Genomic DNA, 13,034 nt, shown 5'->3' on the forward strand with positions numbered 1-13,034 from the left:
TAGGACTTACGGCAAAAAGGTTATCAGAGCATTTGGGGAAAAGGATTTTCTACCAGGTAACTGGTCTCTTAAAATCCCGCCTCTCTTAGGAAAGGCTTTAACTGAGTGATCCCTTTCTTGCTAAGAAGGGAGTTCATGAGCCTACAAAATATCCTTGCAAGCTGTGGAGAAGAAAAATTTCAAAAATCCCTCAAAATATAGTGTAGAACCTCAAACCCAGCATCAGGTTTCATAGCTTAGACTTGTGAGCATCTGAGTCAATTATCCAATAGTCTGATCTGAGGAAAACCCAGGAAGAGGGGGGCACAGGGTATTTAATTTTATCATGGGAGAAGCTACTACGGAAGTTCTGGCCTGCGGAGAATGTCTCCATGCAAGGTTTAAGTTTGATTGAGAGTCAAAATCTTACCACTTTCTTTAGTTTCTCCTTTTATTTTCTCCTCTACATAAATCCACATTTTTGTATTTCCAGGGAAGTAGGTAGAAAATCAAACAAGTTAAGAAAAGTTACATTATCTCATTGATGGTAACTTGGAATAAATCGGTAATAAAACAAGCAAGACAGTGTGTTACAACTACAGAGTTTTTCTTCAAGAAGTGAAAACTCCAAAAGGAGGAGATGGATATAGCAGGAAAACTACAGCTTGTGGCACAGCTACATGAGAGAAAAAGGATTCTGAACCACAGATGCTGAAAACATCAAACATACTACCAAAAAATCAGAAGAAAAAGAAGGGAAATAAAAAAAAGATAACCCCTATGGAAAAAAAATAAAAAGAAAAAAAGAGTACCTGAGCTGTCAGGGAATACAAAATAACAGACCTATTTTAGGGCCACAGCTGAATCTCTCTGGAAATAAGATGTGGCCATTGCAATGACTGAAAACCATACTGGGCTTTAGTGCTGGCAGCACAACTCATCTAGAATGGGGAAATGCAAATGGAGCATCAGACATGGTTCATACCATGCTGTGGCTGTCCTACCTTGACCACACTATCTCTCTATGCTACAAGACAAATGTTTTTTAAAAAAAGGAATATTAGTAGTCAAACCCTGGGTCATGCAAAGAGCATGTCTTTCTGGAGAAGCAATACATAAGTTATTATGTAACTTAACATTGTTTAATATATTACTAAACATTGTTTTTCATGACTTTTCTCAGCACTCTCTTGCTTGATTCCAGTGGAGAGATCAGCAGCTGCAATGGTTTTTCTTGTAGCAGGTAGATTTAGGAACTCCAGAAGGGGACTGCTGATTATCAATATTTGCAAGGGTTGTAATTTCAGTGTAAGATTTTTTATTATTAATATTTTGTAACTTTACGCACTAGCTTCATATTACTTCTGAATCACCACCAAAAGTGACAACTTTAATTAGGTTTTTAAATATAGACAAGACAGAGGGAGTTATGTGGAAGCCAAGCACATTGTATTTCTCCCTATCAGCCTCTAGGCAATCACTTGGATTGAAACTATGCCAGCAAATGTGTACATACCTCAGTTTTACCCTCAGTGAACTGGACTTGTGCATGTAGTTACTGATAGGGTGAAACCACTACGGAGAACAAAATGATCTCCTGAGTGAAGCTGGTATTTCCTCTGACTGTAAAACACGACCATTTGACAGGGCATATGTGCTGGAGTTTATATAAGTGAAGCCTGTGAAAGCCAAGAGAACCTTTCTGGATGATGCAGAAAAATCTCAGGAAGTCAGTAACAAAATAAAGAGATGCCACCAGTGTCACCCCAGAATTATACACAGCTCTTAAGCTTCTCCCTCCTGGCAGCTGTGTGAACATTGAAAGGTCCTATTTTCGGACCACAGATGAGTCCCTCTGGAAAATGAGAGGAACAGAACAAAGAGTCAGTGGGTTTTGCAAGTGGACACAGGACTCACAAGGAGGGGAAATTACCAATGAAAATTGTGGAAAAAAACTGCTCCTGCAGTCACAGCACAAAGCTTAAGCTGTTGGACCGGCATCAAAATCCATTGGCATAGAAGTGGCACAGAAATGACCAAATCAGTCCTAATTTGATATCTGTGCTTCCTGATTCTGCAGGAAAAGAACCCAAAGTCATTATTTTCCAGGTGCACATTTTGGGATGGTATTGCAATATAACCTTTAAACACACTGAAACAAACTAAACATATTGTGGAGGAAAAAATCAACAAATTTCTCAAATATTTCTTTTGTCCATATGGTTTAAAGAGTGAAGAAGAACACCATGTTATTCTTCAGAGCCAACACAGCCCACTCTTTTCATGTTTATTCTTATTTTACACACTTTTTCTTCTGCTTCTAAAAGGGAAAATATCTCAAATCTACTGAGTACTTCTAACACTCTTGAGAACTGAACCTTATTATCACAATAATGGGATAAAGTAGGTGGATGCAGAGGCAGCACCTTGAGAGTCCTTTATCCAGCTGAACTTGTTAGATGAGTGATGGAGTGTATTTCTATTTTAAATAATAATTTATGTGCATTAGGCAGCAGGTCCACTTAGACTGTTGAGTTTACTCAGGGTTAAGCTGGGAGTCTTGCTTTGTGCATTGGACTCTTTTTTTCTTTAAACAATCCTATTGAAAGTTGACATTGGCACTTGGAAGCATTCTGAACAGCTGCTAGGAGTATGCTGATGGTAGATCACACACATCACTGAGGTGCCATTCAGCTCTCAGAACTGTAAACCAATCTCCTTCAATCGTCTTCTTTGAGGAGTGTCTGAACTGCTGAGGGCTTAACATATTTTCTCCTAGAGATGCAAAATCATTACTATCCCTAAATTTTGCAACATCATTGGTTGCTGAAAAGGGAGTTTCACCTTCTGAGTTATCTGTGGGTAAGTGGTGCACTTTCAAGGGTAACTTTTATGAATTACCAGTATCTACCAACAACAAAAATAAGGTCTGTGATAGTCTAAAAAACATTCCTTCCAATAGTTTAAGTGCATTAAGGAAAGTGTGCGCTTGTCTCACTAAGACATGAATTCCAGCTCTACATTTTTTCAAAGCAAGCATTTATTCCTTCTAATTATTTTCATATTGGGCAAAAAATTCAGTATATTTTATTTTTCCAGAGGAAAAAGACATTGACAATTGCAATGAAGTATTATCTAAAGTGACAATTCATTATTGCATCTCCTAAAATACAACCATTTGGCTCAAAACAATTAACAAAAGAGAATGGACACCAAAATGCTTTGGTAACTCAAGGTACCATGACTGCATGCAAGTCCTTTCCTGAGACACACAAACTTGTATCACAAGAAGCCTTTTTTCCCTGTACCCACTTTATCTTTTCTGATATTGAATTACTGACAGAGGTGCAACTTACTGCATAAAATATTCAAAGATATGCAAACATGTTTGCAGGGAGCAGCCACAAATCTATAGCAGCTGCCTAAAAAGCAATTTACTGTGAACACAAACGTGTTCTCTACATCTGTTACATGCAGTTGGCTGCATCCCTAAAACAGTTATTCTGCTATTCCAGAAAATTCTGAAATATGGTCTGTAGAAGCCTGTGGAACAAAATGTTCTGTCAAGAACGCTGCTGATACTGTCAGTATTCTTCAAGGCAAAGGGCTACAAAGTGCTGGGAATTATAGCTTGCAATTGCAAATAGCAGGCTTCCTCCCTTCCTTTTTATTTTCATTTGAAAAATGTTTTACTTACAAGCCCAAAAGAACCTGTTTAGACATCTGCTGCCTCTTCACCTCTTACCCAGCACGGGACATGATGTTCAGTCTTGCCTAACCCAAATCCTGCTTCCTCTTGCATGATCACCCCAGCTGATCCGGTCACTTTCCCTGGAGGCTCCAGGCTTGAATCTGAAGGCATCTCACAGGAGGACAAACACAGGGATGGGAAGAGTGTGCTTCAAAAGATAGTGCCTGTCATACAGAAAAATGACAGGATGGTTTGGCACTCCCCAGGTGTCCAAACCCAGTAATGTGAAGAGCATTCCCTCATTTGCTGATGCAGTCATTATGGGGTTCTCCTCAGACTTGTACTAGAAACCTGTGGTAATTAGTTACAAGCCATCTTCACCCTGCAGTATGTGGCACAGATTCTGCAGCTACCAGCACCAGTGACATTACTTTTGACACATATTAGGGTTACAAAGTTTATTGGTGTTGATGCAAATTTTGATTTTGACATATGCCACATATTTTTCACATTTGCTTAAGAAAGCAGAAAAGTGCAAGCAGTCATTCTAGTACTTAACTTTGCTAAAAACCTCAAGAAATATCAGAAAATATTCTGCTGTAAAAGAAGATTGTTTTCTGTCAGGGAAGAAAGAGGAAGAAAACTATTCTCTTCTGATTCTTGTGTACAAATCACTTCAGTTTTATTAGCAAACATAACAATGTAAGAAATTAATATAAAAAAGTTAAAGATGCCATATTTTCTTTGCCACAAATTGCTACATACTCTCCAGTGACTCTGGGTGCTCTGATTATTCACTTAGTCTCTTAGGATACACTTTCAGCTAAAAGATATTAAATAACCTTTTAAATCAGCTATTAAACCACCTTTTCCCCTAAAGCACAATACAATAAATGGATAAGAATAAAGAATAAATAGAAAAGCTAGTAACAAATAACAAAACTAGATTTCCTTTCTAAAATTATTTTTGTGACTTATCAGTCCAGTCGATTTGGCAGGAGAATCCAGCTTGGATTTACATGTATCTGTTTCGAATGTACTCTCTGTACATGAGGAAGTCTTCTCTTCCCAGGGGCTGCATGTTTCCTCTTCCAGCCTGAATGTGTGCATGGAAAATCTCTATCGATTTCCTATCAGCTCTTGGAGGCTGGACTTCGTAAATATTGTCTTGAGAAAAGGAGGAGATGGGTATTCTGGAAAAAAACAAACATGCAAAATATTTGGAGCTTTAGGTAAAAATTTTCCACAGAGAGAGAGGAGTATTTATTTTCCTTGAAATTTACAGAAGAGTCAATGAGAGGGCAAGTTCCCAGTAGATAATTCATTTACCTCGATTTTTATCACTATTGCAGACCTGGTAAGACCCAGCTTTCCAAGTAGGGTAATTAGGTAAGTTGTCATTAATCCCATTACAGAATACCTTCTCACTTCCCTTTGCCCTGCCCTCATTTCTTCATCCTTCCTCAGATCTGCTACGGTCAGTAAGTACCCCAGCTAAAGTAGATCTGTGCCATGCATTATAGCAGATAAAAGAAAGACTTCATTGAGCTTCCACTTAGTAGCAATTATAACAAGTCATTATACTCTGAGCCAACACAGACAAAGGATTAATTAGGAAAGAAATTTCCATCTAATTATCAGGAAGCAGACGATTTATTATAAGCAACAGCACTCAGATATTTTATAAAAATATTTTTAAAATCTACTTTGTCCAACAAATAACATATTTGAGTCCTAATAGACATATTTTTGGGCCCAAAGCTTCTCAGGTAAGAAAGTAAAGTGGCAACTTACTGTCAAAGCTCACTATTTCATAAAGCAAACACCAACCAGCCCAAATGCAATGAAGATTCAGATATTAGCATCACTGCCATATTCTACAGAAGCCAGAGTCATGACTCACTACCTGTGTGCTTTTCAGGAGACAAGAAAGTTATTTTTATGCATAGAATCTCGTCTTTTGAAGGTGAAAAAACAAGAACTAGAACACTTGAGCAAAGGGAAAGCCCGTCTATGAATAAAATGCCCTAATAAACTCCTACTTGCATTATGGGCACAAACTAATGTTTAACACTGTTTCTAAATGAGGATCTCCATTAAAATCATGAAAAAACTCCAGCTCCCTCATTTTTCAGCCTTTTATTTTAGTCAAATATATTGTATTTTGGATGTTTCATCATGTGACAGTTCATTAGTCTTAAAAAATTATTGCAGCGTGTCATGTAGGATACACAGTACAACTGGAACACAGTACATAAAGCAAAAATGTTTCCAGATTAAAGTAATACTTTTCAATTTTATATTTCAACTTTGCATAGCCATACATTAATTTGATTACTCTTTGATTGCAATGACAGAATTACTTATAAAAGTATGCTATTGAACTTGAGACAATAAAATCACTGGTCCCCCACAGAGTTTGGCCACATACTCTAAAACATAATTTTTTTTCCTCAACAATGTGATAGTTTCTTCTCATTATCCCTTCTAATTTGTTTATTCAGAACTGGTAAATAACCTTAGTCTAGATGCTTTAAAAGTAGATTGTTTTTCAAAGCATCCATAGTTTCTGCAGTACTTATTTAACCAGTGTAAAGCATCCAAGCTGAGACTCTAGCAATGGCATTTGACACTAGCACACTGTACTAACTTATCAATGTCACTATCTAACAACAAAGGTGTCACTTAATCAAATATAACTGGTCTGTCTGGTCCACTAGCAAGTGGGCAATTAAGTAAAGAGCAAAACAGAGCCATTACACTAAATTGATGCCTTCTCTATTTATTGATTGGTTTCTAAAGATATGACATTTCTGAAGCACTAATGACTCAAAAATCCTTTCCTTAGGTACAATGGAAGCTGGGCAGCAAAGTGCATTTAATTTTGAGCATTTAATAACCAAATCTCAATTTTCCTCCTACTTGCATCAACGTGATAAAAATATATTGAAAGAACCACATGTTCATGAGTGCCAACTTTGATTAATAACCCTGTATTAAGCTGTAACTATTTGTAGAGTGCTTGCATTATCCAGTCATTTAATTAAAAGTTATTTCTCTAACATATTCATGTAAAAATCTATTTTACTTAATAAGTTTAATATCTTACAATAGTCATGAAGGAGAGCACGTTATTTATGACTTGGCTATCAGGTTTCCCTAGAGACCTGTAGCTTTATGGCCTCCCAGTGAAAATTATGTAGACAGGAACATAAGCTTTATGTCATGAAGGACAGCACCCTTGACACACAATTTTCAATTATTTTCATCCCACTTATGAGCAGGCTTCCTGGTGTTATGGTTTCACCAAGAATATCATTGTCTCTACATTAAAAGATATGGTTAAAACCTTCCATTATAATGAGGATGTTCCATACTTCCAAGGAAAAGTTCATGGTGATGTAGATTAGCTCTCAGACATATAGCAGTCACCAGAAAGCCACTGCATTTGTTTCAACACTGCATTTGTTCTCCTCAAGTCTCTGAAGCATATCTAAAAAGTAAACAAGATCTACTTTTTCACCTTGTTTGAATCCTAAGCAAACACCCATGAAGATGATCAGGGGGCTAGAGTACCTCTCCCATGAAGACAGGCTGAGAGAGTTGGGGTTGCTCAGTATAGAGACGAGGAGGCTCCAGGGAGACCTTGTATCACCTTCCAGTGCCTAGAGGGGGCTGCAAGAGAGCTGCAGAGGGACTTTTTAAAGGGCATGAAGTAGTGGGCCAAGGGGCTTTAAACTGAAAGAAGGTCTAACTTAGGCAGTAGGTGGAAATCCTTCACTGTGAGGGCAGAGAGGCACTGGAACAAGTCACCCAGAGAAGTCGTGTTTGTCCCATCCCTGGCAGTGTTCAAGGCCAAGCTGGATGGGGCTTTGAGCAACCTGGTCTAGTGGAAATTGTCCCTGCCCATGGCAGGGGGTTGGAGAACTGGATGGTCATTAAGAGTCCATAGCATTCTGTGACCTGACCTGAAGCACAGGCACTGAAGACCACTTGGACCCTGATGTATGCACCAACCACTCTTTGGTAGGACGATGTTTAAGCATGCCCACACTCTTCTTTTGTGCTACAGGGAATCAAAACATTCAGTTCCCTTTTCAGAAGGAAATAGTTTCTTGTACTCCTAGATAAACGTATGAAGTACCTTTAAAAAGGTTTTGAGAGTGTATTTTTACAACAGTATTATTTATATCATACCAGAATGAATACTAGGGAATTAGGAACAGGTGCACTGTGTCGGCCAACAGTAATTACACTACAGTACTTAAGAGTCTGTCTTCATATACATTATAATAGATTGTGCTAAAGGTAGTCCAGTTCTGTTTAGCTTTATTTAGCCCTAAGTATAATTCCACCATTTTTTCTTTCATGGAATTTCTAAGAACAAAAAGAAGAATTTCAATATCCTTCCACATCCTCCACTCAACTTCAGTATTATTTCACTGCATCACTTTGGTCCCTGTTCAAGTCCCCATTTTTTATTTCTAGTCTATAATTAACAGTTTAAAAATTCAAGACAGAATTCAAGACTGAACCTTCTCTTCAGTATTTATACAATTCATATTTGAATTCAGAAATATCACTGCAGCGACATAAAAATAAGAAATATTTCTTCATTTGTAATGGCTTCTTGTATTTAATTAAAATGGTTAAGTGTTTAAAATTGTGAAATGTGAGGTTATTAAAAAAGATTTTCTTGAGAAGTGTGGAAAAGACAACTAACCTAAACTTAAACTTATATCTCACTGCTGATATGAACCCAAAGTTTTAGACTGAGTACCTAATTTTACTATGAAAAGAACTAGGGTTTGATTGCATTTGTATCATATATGAACCATCACTTGGGAATTAAATTTGTCAGATTTTTTTTTCAATTTAAAAGGCATCTAACATCAAATTAATAAAAGTTAGTATAATTTTTTAATTTCTTCAAGAACTCCTTCAGAAACAAGTGCAAGCTGTGCCTCAGCTGCTCTTACTGAAAACCCTCCCTCTCTCCCTAATTTTGAGTACACTTATGTTCATTCTATTATATTTCTCAAAAGTTAATATTCTCCAAGGAAATTCCTGATTCAGAGCAGCAATTCAAAGTCAGTAAGAGAAAGCTTCCTTGTTTCAGAGTTGAACAACATGCCTTTTAAGAATGGCTACATTTGTGACTTTAACTAAAAGAACAATCTGTCACCATCCTAACAGTACTTAAACATTTTAAAAAAGTTACAGAACAAAACCCAAAGAAAAATTTTAAGCAGTCTAGGGATATACTGTACTAAAAAAGAAATCACTAACTCTAAGATATTCTATTTCCTCTCTCATCTGCACAGAGGAACATGTTTGGAAGAATTGGCAAGGAGAGATGATTGACATGACTTCGAAAGAAGAAGTGACAGGAGGCACGGATTTGTGTGCCCTATGACTTTTACACTTCTACTGTTCAGAAACACATGTAAATTACACTTGGGAAAAGAGAAAAATTAACATGTGACTATCCCAAGGCCACCAGAATTCTGTGTAGAGACTCTGTTTATTGTGTTCATTTTACAGCAGCTGAGCATTGGGAAAAAATTTACATTTAAAGGGGTAAGAAAGGAATGATTATCTCCTAGACTGTCTTACATGCTGGGAGATTTTGCAATTACAAAAAATAAATTGCCTTCATTCATAGCAAAATTATTCTTCTTCTTACAAAATATTTTCTTAATAAACATGCCCATTTAAAACACTCAGGCTTGCTCCCTCATATTGAAAAACAGTTTTACAGTTTGCCAATCTAATTTACTACTTTAATACACATTATACATGTTTTATTATAAAACTACAGGCTCATTTACCTACAAATGTGGTATCAGCACTTAAATGTAGGTAATACCAAGTGACTAAACACTGCTATTAGACAGTATTGTCTCTTACACAGCATCACATCTGCTTCATGTCATTCTTTCCCAGCCCAGCTGAAACTCACCTAGTCTCTCTCCCTGCTTAAGTATAAATGCTGTGTTTAAGGTTTCCTCACATCACCAGCACAGAAGGGTGGACAAGAGGCAGTGGAGGAAACAAAGTTGAGACTTCTGTAAATCAACAGATTCAGAAAAGCTTTTGCAGTTCTAAGAAGTGGCCATGCTGCTGGATAAAGGATCATGTACTAGGGACAGAAGTAAATAAAATTCTGCCTTGCCTTGGTGAAACTTTAAGCTGCCTACACTACAGGAAGATGTCAACTGGGAAGGTAGTACTTGATCATCTAAATTTTAAGACCTGGTTCAATATTAGTATCACATTTGGATAACACCATGATCCTTTTTATACACTAGTACTAAGAAGATTCAAATGCAACTTTGAATGTTTTCTAGTGGAGAGTAAGCACGAAGAAATTGCCCTCTAAAACTCAGTAGATTCAGCATTTTCTGTTAATTCAGGATTGCTAAGTCTTTTAAAAGAAACCCCTTGATACTACAAAAACTAAAAAAGAAAACAAAAAACAAGACTCCCCAAAATAACACAAAAACCAAACTCCCAAAAAACACAAACCCTTAAAAAACCAAAAATGCAGTTCTTCATGCTATGCATTGAAACTCCCTACGCAGTGAAGAAAATGGAAGTGTGACTCTAAAGCAATTTAACATCAAATTTACCTGATCACTTTTCATATCTAATGACAAAAGCAAAATCAGTCTAAAGGGAAAAAGAAAAGGAATACTTACAAATTTATGACCTTATCCAAGGGGCATTTTGAATAAAATTGCTGGCTGCCCTTGTCTTGTTTATGCTGACTCTGTCCCAGCTGAACAAACCTGTGAAAAGCAGCAGATTGAAGAATAAATGAAAGAAATAAAAGAACTATCCCCCAAAAGTCATCAAACAAAAAAATTACACTAAGAAATTATATTTTTAGTCCTACTATGTAAGTCACCGATCATGATGTACTTCTCTGGTGAACAAGACATTTTTAAAAGTTCATAGAGGGTGTACGCATGAACTCAGAACCTCCTTTGAAATGAAATTTGCTTATCAATTGGTGTCACCCGGTATGTCATGGCAAGAAACCGTCCTCCCCTAAGAAACAGGCAGCCCTCTGCACTCAATTTCCTACGTCTTTCTCAAAGCAATCAGTCAGAGGAACAGCCTATGGAAAAATCAGCAAAAGACACAAAGTTTCTCAAGTTTCAGATTTAAGTCAGTCCTTTGCTGAATTCAATCTAGTTCATTCATCTGAAATGCTGTTAGCTCAGATCCCTTATTTACAACCACAACCTTTTGGGACAATTTCTCCATCTCCAAATATTTGCTGGAAGACACTGCCAATGGAAAATACTGTCTTTTTTTTTTTTTTTCCTTGGCAATGAAGTGGAACAAAATCTTCTGAAAAGCAGTTTATCACTAATCTTAATCACTCAGGATAGGAGGAAAAGTCAGACATTTTCAAATGTAAATATATGTAGCTATCTTGCACTCAATTTGTTCACTCTCCACCACAGCTGTGCCACTGAAAAGACAAGTAAATGTCAGTTTTGATTTACTAGTTTAATTTCTGAGGCAGAGAGTTTTTCTTAACAGTGAGCTTCCATTTAGCTTAAGAAGTCTTACTGGTCTACTTCAGTAATATCTACTACATTTTAACAAGCAACTATTACCAGTGCAAAACCAATTGCATGAAAGAGTACAGAAGTCAAATGAACAACATGTACCTAAGCAACTTACTGCAGCTTTTCTTTCTGCTCCATTCAGATTCTATACTGTACAAACAAATGACTCAGGGACAAGCAACATCAGTTTGACTTTTAAAGGAATAAATGCTTGCATTACTAAATAAGAGAATTTTAAGTGGAAATCAAGATAATTAACATCTTCTACTGCAGGAGCCTGCTATTGAAACTAACTCTTAAAAAAAACAAAGGCAAACCAATTGCATATGTATTTTCATTAATTGCTTCAAATTATTCAATATTTTGAAAGTTACAAGACCTAAATGCACAGAAGCAAGTTTGCTGAGGTCAGGAAGATACCACACACAGTTGATCTGCAGCATACAACCTCAAATTACTACAGGGACTTCGTGTCCCTTCCAAATTCAACCAATCTGGGCTTCTGTGATTTCTGTTTTGAAGAGAATTATCCCAGCCATAAGTGAAAACAGGCTGAATAGATCCAAATTACTTTTAATTTGCATTTGCAAATAGGCTTAATACAGATCAGTTGACGTAAAGCAACTTAACCTGAAGTACTGTGAATCTGTGAGATCCTGATCCTCATCATGAAAAACATGTAACATGTCCAGTGATGTCACGTGAAGTCAGGATCTCACATCCCCCCACTTCCCTTATTACAGTAGCAGAAAAGGCTTGATGTGAGAACTGTCATCATACTGTGAAAGAAATTGTTGCTATTCTCAAGCGATGTACATTTTGCAAAGTATAGATTTAACTGACATCCTTTATTATATAAATCAGCACACCAGACCAGAAATAGCACCATGTCTTGTTAGCTGAAAAAGATAAAGAATTTGTAATTTTTTCTATTTTTAAAACCTGCATTGCTCAAAGGAAATGAAATAAATGCAAGGTTTGTTTTGTTTTTTTCTTAAAAAGGCTATAAATAGGGAGCTTCAAAGTCTCCAGGGGGTTTACAGTTTTACATTAACAATAGATTGAACATTAGTCCAGCCTGAAGAAATTATAAAATTGGAAGTAGCTGCAATTCTGGATGTTAATACAGAATTATTCATTTGCACAGAGAGACTCACAGTAGATACCAGCTCACACTGGGCCATTTTCTGAACCACAAAAACTACCTGCTGTATCAAAGGATAGTTGTCAAATTTGCATCCATCTTCTAGGGTTAAAATAAAAAAGAACCAAAGGTAGAGGCATAGATGAATGTAAAAATTTCAGATATAATGAGAAACATCCTCCTAACCCTATTCAAGTGTAGCATCTTCAAAGGACTCAGCTTGTAGGAAATAGGTAGAAGTGGGAATTTTAAAGAACAAAAGACTGCAAGAGAAATAGCTACATCTAAAGAAAAAGTAAGAGAAAAATAATTTTAAATATAAAGAAAAAATGCATTGAATGGATTAAGGAACTAAGTCATGATGAAACACCACGTATCACCAAAATAGATATCACATGAATTAAAATTTCCCTTAAAAATTGAAAAGCTTTCAAATATAACAAGGTAGCTACTACTATTCCACATTAGAAAATAAAACCAAATGCACATGAGGCCATTTCAATGCATGTCTCACGAGTATTCACTTCAATACATACACAGGGTTTTCCTGAGATGAAGTGTAGATTTCTTATATGGCATCACATTAAATAAAAGGACAACTTCTATTATTTTATATGCATATTTACAGAATAAGCTA

General features: G+C 36.5%; 1 protein-coding gene across 2 annotated transcripts in view; it reads right to left on the bottom strand.

Moving 5' to 3' along the window:
- Window positions 1–4,113: 4,113 nt before the first annotated feature.
- Window positions 4,114–13,034, bottom strand: part of FIG4 (FIG4 phosphoinositide 5-phosphatase) — a 50,710-nt gene continuing 41,789 nt past the window's right edge. For both annotated transcript variants that reach the window (XM_041414906.1, XM_041414907.1), the window contains 2 exons: window positions 10,372–10,461; window positions 4,114–4,863 (listed from right to left, as the gene is read on the bottom strand). In XM_041414906.1, coding sequence (XP_041270840.1) covers window positions 4,686–4,863; window positions 10,372–10,461 — 268 coding nt within the window. In that variant the 3' untranslated portion in view covers window positions 4,114–4,685. The remainder of the gene's footprint in view (window positions 4,864–10,371; window positions 10,462–13,034) is intronic.

The sequence above is a fragment of the Onychostruthus taczanowskii genome, unplaced genomic scaffold (assembly GCF_017590055.1).
Source record: "Onychostruthus taczanowskii isolate IOZ18803 unplaced genomic scaffold, ASM1759005v1 scaffold48, whole genome shotgun sequence".
NCBI lineage: Eukaryota > Metazoa > Chordata > Aves > Passeriformes > Passeridae > Onychostruthus > Onychostruthus taczanowskii.